The sequence below is a fragment of the Geotrypetes seraphini genome, chromosome 3 (assembly GCF_902459505.1).
Source record: "Geotrypetes seraphini chromosome 3, aGeoSer1.1, whole genome shotgun sequence".
Taxonomy (NCBI): Eukaryota; Metazoa; Chordata; class Amphibia; order Gymnophiona; family Dermophiidae; genus Geotrypetes; species Geotrypetes seraphini.
The window spans coordinates 249,401,133-249,420,964 of NC_047086.1; the positions used below are offsets into that span (position 1 = coordinate 249,401,133).

The 19,832-nt window shown below is 42.1% G+C and overlaps 1 protein-coding gene across 5 annotated transcripts in view; it reads right to left on the reverse strand.

The window, feature by feature from the left end:
- The window catches only part of PRKD3 (protein kinase D3), a 213,384-nt gene that overhangs the window by 88,440 nt on the left and 105,112 nt on the right, over positions 1-19,832 (reverse strand). For all 5 annotated transcript variants that reach the window (XM_033937717.1, XM_033937718.1, XM_033937720.1 and 2 more), the window contains one exon: positions 18,043-18,166. In XM_033937717.1, the coding sequence (XP_033793608.1) occupies positions 18,043-18,166 (124 nt within the window). The remainder of the gene's footprint in view (positions 1-18,042; positions 18,167-19,832) is intronic.

The window sequence follows — 19,832 nt, forward strand, 5'->3', positions numbered from 1 at the left end:
CTTCAATGACAACTCCAATAGCTGGAATATAAGGACTGTGCTGGGCAGATTTCTATAGTCTATGTTCCAGGAATACCAAATAAAGATCATGATCAAGTATCACATTCATTGTTGGTGTAATCATTAATTGAAGAGTGGACTGTCGTCATCATTTACTATGTTACTACGGTATTTTTTCAAGGTTCCTGTGTAAGCTAGCATGATTTGTGGTAAAATGGTAGCCCGTGTCAATATATTTCCCCCTTAAAAGAAATGTCTCTAAAAATTAAAATCACTGCTGTGTGCAATAAAGTGAGCCAAGTACAGGGCAATCAAGCCATTGTGACATCATTGTTGATGTTGGCTATTGGGCATTGGTGGAATGAAGGAAGGCATCACAATCTCAGCTCTGCTTACCCGAGACTGAAATTGTTCACACCAAGGAGAGAAGTTATCAATGTAGGTTACCGTGAAGATGTGTTATTTTACTACTAACATGGTATTTTAGCACAGGTCTCATTTTATTCAGCGAGACCTAGTTACTAATCACTGGGGTTAACAGTAAAATAGCCCATATTAACGGTAGCCCAATGATCCATGTTGATAAATTCCCTCCATAATTAAACAAAAAATGATTCTAGAAATCAAAATTATTGCCTTATGTAATAAAAGTGAGCTAAGTACAGGGCAATCCAGCTATTGTGACATCACTGATGAAGTGACTCTTAGGTACTGGTGAAAAGAAAAATTATGACATCACAATCTCAGCTCTGGTTACCAAAGACTGAAGCTCTTCACACTAAGAGGAGAAGCTATCAATGTGGGCTACTGTGAAGAAGTGTTATTTTACTACTAACTCATGGCATTTCAGCATAGGTTCCATTTTATACAGCAAAACCTAGTTACTGGGGTTAAGAGTAAAATAACCCATCTTAATGGCAACCCATGTGGATATATTCCCCACTTAAGAAAAAAATAAATGTCTCTAGAAATCAAAATCACTAAACTATATAATAAAATTGAACCTAGTACAGGGCAATCCAGCCATTGTGACATCATTGATGAAGTTGGCTCTTAGGCATTGGTAGAATAAGGCATTATGACATCACAATCTCAGCTCTGGTTACCAGAGACAAATGTTTCACACTAAAAGAGGAAGTTATCAAAGTGGGTTACCATTAAGATGTGAGTTGTTTAGTTTTGTTTTTTTTAAATCATTAATTCATGTTATTTTAGCATAGGTCCAATTTTAATGCATTAAGACCTAGTTATTAATCACTGGAGTTCACAGTAAAATAACCAGCCCATGTCGATAAATTCCCTGAATGATTTACAAGTATAATCAGAGTAATTGTAAAACAGAATACCTACTACAGGTGCTGGTTATAGTGTCTATTTTAAGTCTGCTTTTCTGTATAGAATACTAGGATATATGTAACACATATACATGACCAATTGCACCAGGCCCCTACAGCTGGAGTAAAAGCCCACGCCTAGATATTTACATGAATACTCGTACATGTAAATTATACTATTCTATAACTTGTGTGCGCACGTGTATGCTGTGCTCAAATTCCGCCCAGGGCCATGCCCACTAGCATAGTACATGCCATCAAAGCCTGGCATGTAGTTTCCTAGTGGGTATTCTGTAAGAGGCCACTTATGGATGTAAATGACTAGAATTCCATATTTACACACCTTCTTGCTGCATAAATCTAGACAGCTCCTTATAGAATTACCCCCACTGTGGTTGAGTTTATACTAGAAAAAGATATTGCTGGAATTTACATTTTCCAAATATTTAATTTTCTTTAGTATCAAAATTAATAGTTACTGCAAAATTCCTTCTTTTTGTTGTGATACTGAATGCCAAAGCGTGAGGTCAGAAAGGTAAGAACTAACAATAGTGAGGGGGAAAAACCGAAGATTGTGACAGGACTGAATGGCACAGATGAATGTAGTGCCAGAAGATCTGCTTGTCTGATGTTTCATTTGGGGTTTCGGGACAGCTAGAGAGGCATGGCATCTGATGTCATCCAGGCACAACCTCTCCCCATAATGCCTTGTTTCCCTTGGTGGAAGTTGAGAAGAATCAGGCTTATCCAGAAAGCATGAAAGCCCTTCGTAGCATGGTGGAGTGTGGTGCCAAGACATTGTACTAATCATCCAGATACTTTCTATTACGTCTGTGGTTCATTCACGACGAAAGCACAATGTCGCCCAATTACCGTTGATCTGAAGAAGGTATACAAATTGTACTTTGGCTGTCCGCTGGGTGACCAGGATAAGTCTTAGGCTCCACATATCATCTGTACCAGTTGTTACAACGGACTTCGTGACTGGCTCAATCAACAAAAGGCAGCAATGTCATTTGCAATCCCAATGACATGGAGGGAACCACCAGACCATATTAAAGATTGCTACTTTTGCCTTGTGAACATAAGTGGATTCTCAGCTAAAACGAAGCACAAAATCCTACTCACTGCCTGTCCCAGTACCTCCACAAGATGGACTTGCTTCTGTGGAACATGATAAGGAATGTGATGATGATGCAGCAGCTGGTCACAATCCAGAATTATCTGATCCTGATTATGATGAAGATTCAGAACCAGAGACCTTTACACAAGATGATAATATAACTCATTACAGAAAAAGGAATCATAACTTAACAACATTCTTCACTGTAAATGGCTCATTGAGCTTTTGTCATGACATCAACAGGCTCTTCAACAGTTTGTCACAAGTGCATTGTCCAGATGAATGGCATCTCTTCATTGATTCTTCACAGAGAAGCTTGAAGGCAGTGTTATTGCATAATGGAAATTCCAAACCAAGTATACCAATTTCCCATTCTGCTCATCTAAAGGAGTCTTATGAGAATATAAAGAATTTGCTAGAAGCAATCAGTTATAAAACACGCCAGTGGAACATCTGTGGTGAGCTGAAGGTCATTGGCATGCTAATGGGAATGCAAGGAGGATTCACTAAATATTGCTGTTTTCTGTGCTTGTAGGATAGCTGATCTACAGCTGAACATTATGTCAAGCGTGTCTGGCAGCCGAAGAATATCTATAACCCAGGGACAAGCAGTGTGAAATTTATGCCATTGGTGGATCCTCATAAAATATTTCTTTCACCTCTTCATATTAAGCTAGGGTTGATGAAGAACCTGGTAAAGGCCTTGGGTAAAGCAAACTCACCAGGTTTTTAATATCTTGTTAAGAAATTTCCAAAAATCAACAAGGACATTTGTAACTTAAAGACACATAGTAGATGATGGCAGATAAAGACCTGAACAGTCCATCCAGTCTGCCTAACAGTTATATTCATTATCACTTCATGATTAAACCATAATATGTCATTATTTTAAACATGTTTGCATGGAACTGGTGCATAACTGTGGAGCACCTGGCTTACAGAATTGTCCTTTTAATACTTTCAGTTATTTAGGATGAAGATATATACAGGCCAGAAGTTATGTTAAGTTCTGTGCACAAGGACTGAAGCAAAAGAAAGCCAAGAAGTTGCTGAATTTGCTGACTGCACAGATGTGAATACCCTAGAGAATGGCTAGTACAGTCCATTCTCATTATTCATGGTAATATGGTTCATGAAAATGTCCGTGAACTGCCGGTAATGAAATGCAGTCTATGGGAAAATAAAGGTTAGATTCCAGCTGTACCCCTTTTGCTTCAAAACCACAGAAAGTAAACAGTGGATACTATTAGTATAATGGGGTCAGGTTCCTACATGGGACAGCAGCACCCCCCCCCCCCCGAACCAGAAGACTTTACCCCGTGAGCATATACCCCCCTCCATCACCCCATGAATAGGCAGCGTTCTCTCCTCCTCGAAAAGACATCACCAACCCTCCTCCCAGACCCAGAAGAAGGACCCCAGGCCTATCTTGTTTTCCTGGTAGTCTAGTGACGCATTGGGGCAGGAGTGATTCCGTGATATATACTGAAGATGGTAAGTGAGACCAACCAGAAAAATTCCAAACTGACAAAAAAATCCCACTCTTCAAAGCATAGGGTATAAATAGGGGGAGGAAAAGCATCTCAGAAACCTGCTTGGTGACAGGGAATAAACCTCAGCCAAGCCTGACAAGGTTCCATGTTTCATTCATTGATCCTGAAAAACCTCCTTCTTCCTATTTTATTTACTTATAGTGATTTTTAATTGTTTCCTTGATAATTTGTCTTAAAATCTTCTCCATTAAATCTTCATTAAAACTATATTCATGTGAATTGTATTAAATATATCTTCAAGGTACTTTAAAAGGTACATTCGAGCGGAACTGCATGGGGCAACCCTTACAGAATACTGTAAAAAAGAATTCATCCCGAGAGGTCTTAGAGTTTTTAAAGAACCTCGAATGTTTAATGAAGACACTGAATTTAATCAACAGTGGATTGCGATCCTGAACAAATGTTCACTAAATCTTATGGTATTGATTATTGATCGAACCAAGAGGTCTATGTCAGCTTTAAAGCTTGAGATTGAGGAAAAATTAAAAACTGTGAGAGAAAATTCTAATGATTTAGAATTTAAACAACAGCAAGATAGTATGAAAGTAAAAATGGACACTTTTAGAATGGAGTTACAGAAAGATAAGTTTAAAAAATATAAACGAGACGAACAAGACTATCTCCAAAATAAAGTGTACCCATGGTTAAGATCAAAAAGAACTGAAGACACCTCCACTGATAAGAAAGTTACTTTCGACCACTCTTCTGAATCTTCTAACTACAGTACAAGCTCCGATGACGACTTTTTTGGACCACGACAGCAACGTAGAGGAAGATGGCGGAGAGGCGGGAGTCGAAACCAGTATCAGAATCAACATCAGAATTCGAATTATTATCAAAATAAAAACCACAGAGACCACAAACCCGCTCTCAGAGGGGTCAAAAATACCCATAGCAGCTAAAAACATCCACAAGGGATGTCTCTGTGTCTAATAACAGCACATCTGGAAAATCTATAGATATGACTTCAATTGTGAATTTATCTAATCATGTTTTGACGGATGATGAGACAACAGTGTTGTCTAAGGGACTCTCATTTGTGCCGACAACCTTTACGGATGTTTTTCAAACAAAAGTAGATGTTGAGAAATTCTTTTGAGCATTAAAAATTAAATCGTTTTTTTTCTAGATCAGATTCTGAAAAAATAAGTAAAGAGGAAATAATAACTAAAGATGAATCTATTGTGACGCCTAGATCAACCTGGATTCCACCTGGGCAAACGGATCCAGTATTGGATACCTTCCATAAATTAGTTATGGCAGACATTGATAGAGAGAATAAACATTGTATGAGATCTGAACAATTTCATAATTTGAGTAGAAAAGAACATATAGCTATTAAATCTTTAACCAACGACCATGATCTAGTAATAAGGAGAGCTGACAAAGGTGGTAAGATCGTTCTCCTTACTAAAGAAATGTATTTGAAAGAAGCTTATAAACAACTGCACAGTGAAGACTACACTATATTGACTCAGAATCCTACAGAAGATCTACCGTTAAAAATTAATAAAATGTCAAAACAAGCTTTAGATATGGGATTCCTTACCAAAAGAGAATTCAGATTTCTAAATGTTGCATATCCTAAAATTCCAATTTTTTATCTGTTACCCAAAATTCATAAGTCATTATCTTCTCCACCAGGAAGGCCGATAGTCTCCAATCATGGTGCTCTTTTAGAAGCTTCCTCGATTTTTATAGATAAATTTCTTCAGACATTTGTAAAACAAACAGCTGCTTATATCCAAGATACAACTGAATTCCTTAGAAAACTTGAGAACATTAATCCTGACCCGCAATCTATAATGGTAACAATGGATGTATGTTCTTTATATACAATAATCCCACATAGAGAGGCAATTGAAGTTATCAAAGAAACTCTAGATAAAAGAATATCTCCTAAAGTACCTACAGAATTTTTAGTTCAACTCGCCAATACGGTTCTGACTGAGAGTTTCTTTATGTTTGAGGATTCCCTGTTTCAGCAAACATCAGGTATAGCTATGGGAATCACTATGGCCCCTTCAGTGGCTAACCTTTTTATGGATAGGTTTGAACGCTATGGATATATCCTTCCAAATTTTTTGATAAAATTAAAATATGGATAAGATATATAGACAACCTAGTAAAGGAACCCACTGGCTACTTCAAAATTCTTTTCATTGGGTGGTGCTCAGATTCCAAGATGGAAATAAAGAATTCAATATGGGGACCAAACCCCTGTGAAAACTCTTATGGTATCTATCATTGCACCGTATGGAAAAGATGTTTTAAAGTGCTCACAAAGTGAACTCATAATATGCTCAAAGTCTTTAGAAATACTGAATGAATGTCCAGTCTTTGTATAAATTTCAATGTGTAACAGCTTCGAAATATGCAAGTATTCAAAAAAGGACTTAGCTGAAGAATACTGAAAGCGTAGATGATTGCTGGGTCCTGACGCGTTTCGCCGCCCTGGCTTCCTCAGAGAACCCGCAGCTTTCAGGCTTGTATTCAAAACTTGTCCTAAAAGCACAATGCAGATGAAAATGTCAAAACATTTAATACAAAATCGTTATTCACTGTGAAGAACCGTTTCCTAAGCTCTCAACGCTAACAGCTGGGTACCTGTGGTAAATCAATGAATTCTCCGTTTCCTATGACGTAAGCGCTCAGCTGAGCGCCCGATATTTATGCAGGAAGAAATGTCAATCACCTAGTGGAGGAACGCCCACCACTCCACTTCCTTGTTCAAACCCAAGGGAGTCACTGTTTGCCAATGATAAATCCATCGTTGTTCATGCTTCCAGAGCCAAGCCTGATAGTTTCCCCCTCTCTTACAATGGGCCACCTCAAATACTGTAAACTGTAAATCCTGTAATTGATGTGAGGAAGCTAACCAGTGTTGTACAAGGGGGGCATTAACATCCCCCCTCCTGATTTTGCTCAGATGTTCAGTAATACGTATCTTGATGCTCCTAGTGGTGTGACCAATGTACAACAGTTTGCAAGGGCATGAAATGAGATAAACAACCCCCTGCGTGTCACAATCTGAATACTGCTGCAAAACATGTTTCTTTAATAACCTAGGATGGTGTATGCAGGTGGTTACCAGAGCATGCGCACATATGGTGCAATGTCCACATTTGTAATGTCCCATGGGTTCTTGAATCATAACGCCTGCTGGTGTACTGACAAAGTGGGACGAGGACACAGTATCCCGTATATTTCTTCCCCTAGAGTAAGCAAAAAGGGGGGTTTGGGCGAGACTGGGGTGAACCTGCAACAAGTGCCAATGGGCCATGATGATTTTTTTAATGTGAAATGCTTTATAAGAGTATGGAAGGGTGCACACCATCCTGGATTCAGATTGATCAGTGGAGGGTTGAAGCAGGTAAGTACGGTGGGCATAAAGGGCTCTTTTGTATGCCTTTTTAATGATGCCATTGGGATATCCACGGTCTCTGAATCGTTGCCACATATCACCTGAGCGGAGTTTGAATTCTGCCTTGGTGCTGCACAGACGCCGCCATCTGAGAAATAATTTACCCGTGGGTCAATTTCTAAGATTGCGGCGTCTGTGCAGCACCAAGGCAGAATTCAAACTCCGCTCAGGTGATATGTGGCAACGATTCAGAGACCGTGGATATCCCAATGGCATCATTAAAAAGGCATACAAAAGAGCCCTTTATGCCCACCGTACTTACCTGCTTCAACCCTCCACTGATCAATCTGAATCCAGGATGGTGTGCACCCTTCCATACTCTTATAAAGCATTTCACATTAAAAAAAACCACCTACGTAGGTCAATTTCTAAGATTGCGGCGTCTGTGCAGCACCAAGGCAGAATTCAAACTCCGCTCAGGTGATATGTGGCAACGATTCAGAGACCGTGGATATCCCAATGGCATCATTAAAAAGGCATACAAAAGAGCCCTTTATGCCCACCGTACTTACCTGCTTCAACCCTCCACTGATCAATCTGAATCCAGGATGGTGTGCACCCTTCCATACTCTTATAAAGCATTTCACATTAAAAAAACCACCTACGTAGATCAATTTCTAAGATTGCGGCGTCTGTGCAGCACCAAGGCAGAATTCAAACTCCGCTCAGGTGATATGTGGCAACGATTCAGAGACCGTGGATATCCCAATGGCATCATTAAAAAGGCATACAAAAGAGCCCTTTATGCCCACCGTACTTACCTGCTTCAACCCTCCACTGATCAATCTGAATCCAGGATGGTGTGCACCCTTCCATACTCTTATAAAGCATTTCACATTAAAAAAATCATCATGGCCCATTGGCACTTGTTGCAGGTTCACCCCAGTCTCGCCCAAACCCCCCTTTTTGCTTACTCTAGGGGAAGAAATATACGGGATACTGTGTCCTCGTCCCACTTTGTCAGTACACCAGCAGGCGTTATGATTCAAGAACCCATGGGACATTACAAATGTGGACATTGCACCATATGTGCGCATGCTCTGGTAACCACCTGCATACACCATCCTAGGTTATTAAAGAAACATGTTTTGCAGCAGTATTCAGATTGTGACACGCAGGGGGTTGTTTATCTCATTTCATGCCCTTGCAAACTGTTGTACATTGGTCACACCACTAGGAGCATCAAGATACGTATTACTGAACATCTGAGCAAAATCAGGAGGGGGGATGTTAATGCCCCCCTTGTACAACACTGGTTAGCTTCCTCACATCAATTACAGGATTTACAGTTTACAGTACTTGAGGTGGCCCATTGTAAGAGAGGGGGAAACTATCAGGCTTGGCTCTGGAAGCATGAACAACGATGGATTTATCATTGGCAAACAGTGACTCCCTTGGGTTTGAACAAGGAAGTGGAGTGGTGGGCGTTCCTCCACTAGGTGATTGACATTTCTTCCTGCATAAATATCGGGCGCTCAGCTGAGCGCTTACGTCATAGGAAACGGAGAATTCATTGATTTACCACAGGTACCCAGCTGTTAGCGTTGAGAGCTTAGGAAACGGTTCTTCACAGTGAATAACGATTTTGTATTAAATGTTTTGACATTTTCATCTGCATTGTGCTTTTAGGACAAGTTTTGAATACAAGCCTGAAAGCTGCGGGTTCTCTGAGGAAGCCAGGGCGGCGAAACGCGTCAGGACCCAGCAATCATCTACGCTTTCAGTATTCTTCAGCTAAGTCCTTTTTTGAATACTTGCATATTTCGAAGCTGTTACACATTGAAATTTATACAAAGACTGGACATTCATTCAGTATTTCTAAAGACTTTGAGCATATTATGAGTTCACTTTGTGAGCACTTTAAAACATCTTTTCCATACGGTGCAATGATAGATACCATAAGAGTTTTCACAGGGGTTTGGTCCCCATATTGAATTCTTTATTTCCATCTTGGAATCTGAGCACCACCCAATGAAAAGAATTTTGAAGTAGCCAGTGGGTTCCTTTACTAGTTTGTTTTTTGATACGGTTTATTTAGGAACTCTTTTGCTTTTTGAATTTACCCAGTTGTTTATATTAAGATATATAGACGACATATTCATAATTTGGGACAGAGGTGAAGAAGATCTGTTACAATTCTTAGGATTTATCAACTCATGTCACCCCAAAGTGAAGTTCACACATACATATAGTGATAAGGTGATTTCCTTTCTTGATGTTCAGATTACAATAAAGGATGGGAAGTTTTGTACGGAAGTATACTTTAAATCTACAGACTGTAATTCTGCCCTCCTTTTTTCAAGTGCTCATCCTCCTGCATTAAAGAAAAGTTTGCCATTCTCTCAATTTTTGAGAATTAGGAGAATCTGCTCTTCTATTGTGGAATTTAAACAGCAAGCAAAGATGTTAAAGAAGAGATTTTTGCAACGTGGTTATCCCTTAAAAACTGTAAATACAGCTTATAAAAGGGCGTTGTATTATCATCGTGAACATTTGTTACTTCCAAAAAATCAAGAATCTTTGCATAATGAAGAACGAGTGATGACCTGTGTTCTGACCTACTCTAATAATTGCTATCGGACTGTACGTTCCCTTAGAAGACATTGGAATATTCTAAAAATCTCAGGAGTGTTTCAAGATTTTCATTTGCGTATAGCATACCGTAGGAAGCGTAATCTTAGGGAAATCCTCTGCCCCTCTGTCCTTTCTGTTAAAACTAACTATACGGAAAGGGTCTTTCAAGGACACAGTAGATGTGGAGGGTGCCAAATGTGTGCTATTATGATGAGTACAGATGTATTTACTAACCCTAAAGAAAAAATCTACCATCTAAGACACACCTCCAACTGTAAAACGCAAGGGGTAGTCTATGTTTTACAATGTCCCTGCAACCTACTTTATGTAGGACAAACCTCCAGGAAATTTAATGTCCGTCTAACAGAACATAAGAGCAACATAAAAAATTCAAGAATAGGAGCTCCTTTAGCTCGGCACTGTTGTGAGAAAAATCATGATTTTTTCTCGCTTAAAGCAATTGTAATAGAGGTCGTTACTCAAAACAATAGAGGGGGTGATTTTAAACGCTATTTAGCCCAGCATGAACAACGCTGGATAAACCGTTTAAATACTGTGGATCCTGAGGGTTTAAATGGTAGTTTAGAGTGGCAACATTTTTATTAACATTATAGAAGTGATGCTTGGGTTAATAGTTGAAAGTGATGGCTTTTTTTCCCTGGTAGGGAACTGTTTACTCCTCTTCCTCTAATTTGATATACATTCTGTCACTTTAATGCGTGGGCACGTGTTACCATGGTAACGAGTGTCAAAGCATAACGTCGGAGACGTATAAAATGGATGCCGGTGCCATTTTGCTACTGTTTGTAAAACCTGGCAGTTATAAAGTATTGAGTAAGTACCGTTCTATATCTTGTTTAAATAATATTTTGATGTGGTATTAATGCCTATATTTTATTATAGATATTTGTTGGCTATTGGCCCTGACGCAGTGGACTAGCAAGGTGTCCACGAAACGCTGGCCGCGTCGGCTTAGCCATTAAATAGGCTAAATAAAGAACTTGACGTGGAAGCCTTTAAAAAAGAAAAAAAAAGAAAAAGCAGATTGAGATAAGTGATTTAGCTGCCTATTGAATAAGGATACACTGTGAATAGGACTGAATTTTAATATCTTAACTTCACCTTTAAGAGTTTTGGATTTTTAGTCACTACACTTAAGGTCTATTTATTAAAAAGTTTCAAAAATTCAATTGGGGTATGGGCCTATGACTGGAGCATGGAGCTATAGAAATACGCTGACAGTTGAGTCTGTGATAGGACTACGCGTATGCTCCGAATCTGAGGCCCTCCTCTAAGTTTCTTACACAGTGGATATATTATGTTAAGTGGTATTTTTCCCTAACTACTAGAGACAGGGACGCTGGTGCAGACAGCAACCTCTTATGAACAATATCAAAGTGAAAGTCATGCATTCCCCCCACCTCTCTTGCGTTACCTGTGGTGAACAAATACATAAGCTGCAAATGATATAATTATGATCCAGGACAGAGACAGTTGAAATATCCTGAAATTTCCTAAATAAAGATCAGCCTGCTGACTCCTTGCCTGTCTTATAACTATTATTACCATCTTCATCTGTAGAGAACTTGGTATTGGCCAACTGGCCTCCTGGAAGCTTCTACGTATTCTAACAGGTTGCCTAAATTTAAGTGCCAGTCATGCATTTAAATTTATAGAATACTGCCATCTATGTGCCTCGGTGAACACTTACTCATGTAAATGGCAGATGCGTACCTAGTGATATTCTACAACTTTTGTGCATAATTGTGAAGTGGGTATTTACAGATGCATGGGCTAGTCTTACAAGTAAGCACTTAGTTTACAGATTACTGTAATTTAATAGCACAAAATGTCACATATAAGTACTAGTATCTACACTAGCTACATACCTGGTGAAAACACACACATGCCTAAATTTAGTTGCACCAACCCCAACTTGCGCATATGAATGCTCTTAGAGAATGGGCTCACAGCCCACATTATTTGTACACCTGAATTTAACACCCACTTAAAGAACTGGCTCCTATTTTTACATTAATTGGTAAAATCTTGCTTTCTGCCTACATACAACCTCTGGAGGTTTTATGGACTAAGTAAGAGCTCCATAATAAAAATTAAACTGAAGTGACTCCTTTGATTTCCTGAGTACATTTACCATTATTTCTACTACTCTTCCCCAATCAGTATACACTAACAGGGGAGGCAATCCTGGGTGTGAGGGTGGAATGGAGTTTGGAATAGAAATATAATGGCAGATAAAGGCCAAATGGAACCATCCAGACTGCCCATTCACAGCTTCTACTGTCTGAAGGTATTTTCTGGGGGGTTCTCAGACATACACACATTATTTCACTCTGAAAAAAACATCTGCAGAGAACAGAGATGCAAATGTGTGGGGGTACTTTTTTCTCTACATGGTATCAAGGATATTGACCCTTGCATTCTCTTCAATACTATTGTTTCTTTCTTCTGTACAACCTCATCTGAATCTGCTGATGAGTCGGTTCTTCATGTAATACTATACTCTCTTCTACTTTGGACATTAACTCCAGACCTTCCCAATTGTGTAAAGCATGCCAAACCCCAACTCTGGCTCACCTCCAGAGTTCATTTTCTATGTTCCTGCACTGCAGAACAACTCTAGCTGATAACCCACTTTTACACTGCCTTTATACATTTCAGATACATGCTCACCTCCTTTTGATCTGCTATTACACTTGCCAGGCAAGATTATTATCACTATCTGAGAAGTATTCTTGCCTCCAGCTCCCTTCAGCTCTTTGTGCTATCTGCCTCTTCAAAATTGTTCCACTGCCCATTCCCCCTATGCACTGATTGACTTTTTCCATAATAAGATTCTCTACTAGGCCACCATCTCCCACACCCTTTCCTCTGGACCCTACTATACTGTTTCTTTTCTGAAATCACAAAGAAAGAAACTGCCCGTCTTCTAAACTTGCTGCTATTTTCTCCAACTTCTTTCCCACTCATTTTCTCTCTCCATTTCAGGCATGTGTCATATTCTCAATCAACTGCTTGTCATTGTCACTTTTCCCTCTTCTTTTAAACAAGCTATGGTCATATCAGAAAACCTTTATTAGACCTTACCATCTTGCTCTTCCCGTTTATACCTGAACTGGCTAAACATACTGTTCCCACTTATTGTCTTCACTTTCTTTTGTCTCAAACTATTCTAGATCTGCTCCAGTATAACTTTTGCCTTCTGTATTCCAAAGAAACTGCTCTTGCCAAAGTTTCCAGTGTCCTCCATTCATCTAAATGCCAAAGGCCTTTGTCCTATCTCCTCAATGTATCTGCTGCTTTTGATGCTATTAATCACCAACTACATTTTGACAAGTCAAACTCGTCTGGATTTCAAGACATCTCGTTATCTTGTGTAACCCCTGGCCTCCTATGATACCCTATGGCTAGTTATGTGCATAGGAGGTAAGCCAGAAGAACACTATCAGGTAAAAAGAGGGTAAATAAGACAAATAGAAGTTCCCCCTTTACCAGTATATTCAGGGTTCTGGGATACTGATCCCCAGAGCTCTATGTATAGAGGTAGCCAGCTGCTTAGAGAAATTCTCCACCGGCTCCCACAAAACTATTAACCAGAGAGAGACAAGCTGCTTCTCCTTACTCCAAACTGCTCCCTTCCCCTTCTCACTCCAACTGCAGTTCTCTCTCCCTCTACACTGTTCTCAGGCTGAAAATAAATTCTGAATCTTTCAAAACAGCCTATAGTAGCTCTCAGGAGTAAGAGGAGTCTATATAATATACAGTCAATTTCCCTGTTGCTATGACATCAGAGGCCTATTTTGCTGAATTTCTGCACTTTGAAAGATTCAGTGAACATAGGAATCCTCTTTCTCACACTCTCCCCCTGCCAAAATTGGATGGGTCCCCAAGCTCACCTGCAAGACAAGTGTGGCAAGCACAATTGCTACCTAATACAGCAAAGTCATCCTAGCCAATGCTACCTTATACAGCAGAGTCATCCTGACTAGCCAGTTGAATATATTTACTCAGGCATTCAAGAACTGTTAAACAATCAGCAATGACAGTCTTTGCAGAAATTTATAAAGACTAATTAGAAGTGGTACCCAATTCATAATAAACAAGTTTTGAGACAGGTTTATGGGTCCAATCTGACTTGTGTACCACTACAATATCATCAGCATGCTGACCAGATGAGTCATCTCAACAAGCAGTATGCGTACCCTTAGGAGTACGTGAGCCACTGATTGGGGGTACATGGTACTGTGTCAATCTCCCACCCCTTTCCTCCTTAATGGCCACCACAGAGGATCCCATGCCCTCCTTCCTGCATTCTCCCCTCCGCCGAAGTGGAAGGCTTCCCTCTGATGTCAGAGCTAACATCAGACGGAAGCCTTCCAGGTCAGCAGGGGATCCATTACCTTCTTCCGGGCCATCCACCTGGGCTGCTCTTTCCCACCTTCAGCCACACAGGGACATGGGCAGTGGCTCTTGCATGCTGCACATGGCTGACCTGGAAGTCTTCTCTCTGATATCAGAGTTGATGTCAGAGGGAAGGCCTGTGGGTCAGCCATGTGCAGCATGTAAGAGCCGCTGCCCATGTCCCTGTGCAGCTGAAGGCAGGAAGGAGCAGCCCAGCTGGTGTGGCACTGGAACGAGCAAGTAAGAGAGAGGGGACATGATTGTGGAAGAAAGGGGGGGGAGCGAAACGTGTTGGGACATGGAAGGGGCACAAATTTGAGACAGGCTGGAAGGCAGGAAGGGGGCATGAACATGGGATACAGAAGAGAGGTAGGAAGGGGCACTAACGGGACATAGGAGGGAGGAAAGTGGCACTAACTTGGGACATAGGAGGGAGGGAATAGAAAGGGAGAATTGTTGTGTGAGTGAGAGGGAAAACAATAGTGCACATGGGGAAAGGAAGAAAGGAAAATTGGGCAATTGTGAAAATTGAGAGAGGAGTGAGGTAGAGATGAATGGGGAATAGAAGGATGAGGGAGAAAGTTTGGATATGGTGGTGGAGAGGAAACAGAGGGACATATTGAAGGGGATGCAAAGGGGAGGAATGTTGGACAGAGTGATGGAGGGAGAGATGTGGCATGGTGCTAGAGAGAGGTGATAGAAGGAAAAATGGGTATGGGGTTGGTGGGCAGTGGTGAAAAATGCTGCACATGATCTGGGGAATGAGAGAGGGAGAAATGCTGGATGTGGCAGTAGAGGAAGTGAGACAGATGCACCCTGAATCTCTCTCTCTCTTTCTCTCCCCATTCCCTTTGCAGCAAGAGAGGGAATGAGAGAAAGACAAATGGACAGTAAGAGAAAGTGAGATGATGCCAATAGGGGTGGAGAAAAGAGGAAGAAAAATTGGACTCATGGAGGGACACAGAGAGATATTGGTTAGGGAAGGGAATGAGTTACGGAGGAGAGGAAGTGTGCAGGAGGCAGAAAGAAATATTGGATGCACAGTCAGAAGTGTAACCAGAGACTCATGAAATCACCACACAACAAAGGTACAAATGATTTTATTTTCAATTTAGTAATCAAAATGTGTCAGTTTTGAGAATTTGTATTTGCTGTCTATATTTTCCACTATATTTGTCTACAGTACTCCCCTGAAATTCGCGGGGATTCCATTTCAGGAACCCACGTGAATTTTGAAAAACCATGAATACGTTTTTTTGCCTGTCAAAAGGCAGGAGAGGGCAGCTGGGGCACCGGCAGGTACAGAAAATCACTCGTGTTATGCTTTGACCGCCTCTTTCTGTTACTAAAGTCAGGCTACACCAATCAGGAGCTGCTTTGACACGCCAGATAGTGTATCAAAGCAGCTCCTGATTGGTGTAACCATGACTTTAGTACAAGGAAGTGGTGGTCAGAAAATACCGCGAATTACTGAGTCCGCTGCGAATTTGCGGGGGTTTACTGTATTTTTCTATAGTTATTACTGAGGTGACACTGAATATTGCAAAATCATCTGCCTGGACCTCTTTGGGGAAAAAAAAGAATATAAATGATAATTAACATTTTCTCTGTGTACATTATGATTTGTGTTTAATTTTGCAGTTAACATTATGTATTAATAAGATTATATTGTGTGTATATGAAAAATGAGTGGTGAAAACTGCATTACAATTAATAATATTATTATGGGGGCGGGGTCTGGGGCAGCACTTGGGTGTTGGTACTTGGTTGATATTTGTTAGACTTAGTGGGCACTTGGCTTAAAGAAGATGAGAAACACTGATCTAAAATAGTATGGAAAAATTCACTATCAGCTGTATTTTCCTCAGTTAAACCAATATAGAAGCATTAATGTATGCCAATATTCCCTTGTAAGACTTATCAACTGTGGAACTGCTAAACTCAGGTAGAGGTTCAGATTCACTGGTTGATTCAGATAAATTTGGCATTGGTTCTGGTCTATGTATAGGAGTTTGTTGTGAATCACTGAAGTTGAATAAAGATCCCAATGGAATACATCTCCTTATCCATAGTTTTGTTACTACTATGTACAGGAGATACTTAATGTGTCATGTGTATGTTGTGTGAGAGAGGGGTCGCTAAGATCCTCTGCACTTCTAGCATTTCTTTCAGTTATTGCAATATATTGCAAACTTGTGTTCGGGCGAGATTCCGGGTAAGCTGCAAGACACTGGCGAGGAGAAACGCCGGCACTGACTGCTTACAGAACGTGCCTAGGGGATCTGGCCAAGTGGAATCTTAGGCCACTCCCAGTGCATCCCAGAATACACTGAGAGACGGGCCTAATATTCCGGATGGTCCAGGTGTCTAAGGCCCCTCCTAAAGGAGAGGCCTTAAGTGCCTGGGTCAATTAGGGCCTTAGGCACCTCCATGGTGTATCCCAAGATGCACCAGGAAGGGGCAGGCCCACCATTCCAGTAAAGGCAGGCCTGCCGGCCGGACACAAAAAGAACCAGTCTGGCCTACCATCTAAACAAGATTAGGGGGGTGCAGGTGGACTTGAGGGGGTCCGGGTGGGCTACCTTTGGTGTGATGGGGGGGTGTTCAGCAGGAGGGTTTAGGCATCCCTCCTGCTGGTGAACTTTTGGGAAGGGGGTGTCCGGCAGGAGAGATTAGGCATCTCTCCTGCTGCGATTGTTGCGGGGGGGGGAGAGGGGTTGTGGTGTGTACGGGCATGAGGGACTGGACATCCCTCCTTCCATGATCATTGCAGGGGGAGTCGCGACGAGTGTGGGCATGAGGGACTGGACATCCCTCCTTCCATGATCATTGCAGGGGGAGTCGCGACGAGTGTGGGCAGGAGGGACTGGACATCACTCCTGCCACGATCGTTACTGGGACGGGGGGCGGGTTGCCTGGGCCGCTGAGCTAATCACGGCAGCTGCGATCACCTCAGTGGCCCGATCTGGAACTTACACCTGTTTTGACTTGGTCTAAGTCAAAACGTATAAGTTCCATACAGGCAACCTGTTATACTTTCGATTATCACTGCAGGACGACTAAGTCTAGGTCAGCCCACATCTTGCCTATCTCCCACCCTAACCACTCCTTGAAAAGCACCCCTTTTCACTCTGGGTGCACAGCGGCAGTGAAAAGGCCTAAGCTACTTTTAGATACATCTAAAACCCATTTCAATTATCGTCACTTGGACGACCTGTCTTTTTGAGCGTCCGCTGATTTAGGCAGATTTTTAGATGTATTTTCATTTCGATTATGAGCCCCAAAGCTTCCAATTTGTTTGGGTTTTTTTTCATTGTAGATCTTGTCTGATTTGATCAGATTGTGAGTTACAAGAAGTAAGGACTATCTCTTATGTGTTTCAGAACAGCAATACATATGCCTGTTAGAACTATACAAATAATAATGACAAAGCAACCAAAACAGCAGCAGTGTCATCCCAGGAGAGAACTACGAACTTTTAACCCTCAGGTAAATAAAGGCTTTCTGCGACAAGATCTTTTGATTTACAAAGCTGAAGAAACATTGTGATACATATAACCATTATAAATATATAGAGAGTATTCACAAAAACAGAAGTGACAGGTTACAGACCAAGTTGTCTCTGTTCGTGTAGTGAACCATCCATCCTTCTTTCACCATTGTACTGCTCTTCCTTTTTGTATGCTTGATTGACTGTACAACCCTCATAAGAGGAATGTTATTGCTCGTTGAAGGACTGAAATTAGAGAACAAAAATGTTTATTAGATCAGACTTGGATGTTAGGTTAGGAGGTATTTAATAAAGGGCTAGTTATACTAACCTTTTCCTCAAGATGTAAACTCCCTAATTCTAGACATTTGTATGCCCAACTTTACGCTTAGCGCACAGCTGTAGAATAAAGACACCTGCACATATAATTAGCTAACAAGCTACTAATTGGCATTAACCAATAACTGGCTATATTTTTATTAATTGGTGCTGACAATAATTAGAAGTTACATGCCTAAATGCCTCTAGTCCAGGGCGTCCAATCTCAGCCCTTGCCAGGTCGGGTTTTCAGGTGAAGTTTACAGTGAACTGGCAAGACTCAAGGTGAACAAAGCCATGGGACCAGACAATTTGCACCCAAGAGTGCTCAGAGAATTGAGCGATGTCCTGGCGAAACCGTTGGCTGAGCTATTCAATCTCTCCCTAAGTAAGGGGAAAGTTCCTCTGGACTGGAAATTAGTTAATGTCGTTCCTCTGCATAAAAAGGGTTGCAGGGCAGAGGCTGTGAATTATAGACCGGTGAGTCTCACATCAATAGTGTGCAAACTCATGGAAACACTAATTAAAAGCAAATTGGACACGATCTTGAATGAAGGGAATCTTCGGGATCCCAGTCAGCATGGATTCATCAAGGGTAGGTCCTGCCAATCCAATCTCATCAGCTTCTTTGACTGGGTAACAAGAAAGTTGGACTTGGGAGCAGTAGCGTACTAAGGGGGGGGGGGCGGTCCACCCCGGGTGACAAGCCCTGAGGGGGTGCTCCCGGCCTTGCCGTTCAGTCCCCCCCACCCCCGAAGGACCGCTCGCCCACCTGGTCTCCCTGCAACACCAAGAAGCAGCCGGCAGCGGGATCGCGATATCAGCGATCCCTGAACTGCTTCGGCGCTGCTTCCTGCACCGCGGTCCCGCCCCTCCTCTGACGTCAGAGGAGGGGCAGGACCGCGGTGGAGGAAGCAGCTCCGAAGCAGTGCAGGGATCGCTGACATCGTGATCCTGCTGCGGGGTGCTTCATAGGGGGTGCAGGGAGGCCAGGGGGGCTAGCGGTCCTTCGGGGTGGGGCGGGCGGGCGGGCAGGCAGGCAGGCCTTCAAGGGGGAAGGGGGGTGACAGGCAGGCAGGCCTTCAAGGGGGGGGGACAGGCAGGCCTTCAAAGGGGGGGGACAGGCAGGCCTTCAAAGGGGAGACAGGCCTTCAAAGGGGGGGGCAGGCAGGCAGGTTTTCAAGGGAGGGACAGGCCTTCAAGGGGGGGGACAGGCAGGCCTTCAAGGGGGGGACAGGCCTTTGAGGGGTGCAGGCCTTCAAGGGGGGGGACAGGCCTTCAAGGGGAGGATATGCCTTCAAGGGGATCAGGCAGGCAGGCAGGCCTTCAAGGGGGGGGCAGGCAGGAAGGCAGGCCTTCAAGAGAGGATGCAGGCCTTCAAGGGGGGTGCAGGCCTTCAGGGGGGGTGCAGGCCTTCAGGGATGGGATGCAGACCTTTAAGGGGGGGGACAGGCCTTCAGGGAGGGGGGCCCTGGTGTAAAAATATATGGAGGGAATGGGGGGTTCAAAGACTTTGGGTGGGAAGAAATAATGGGTCTGAAAATAGAGAAGAGTGAGAGAGATGATGGACCATGGGTTTTAGAGAGGGAAGGAA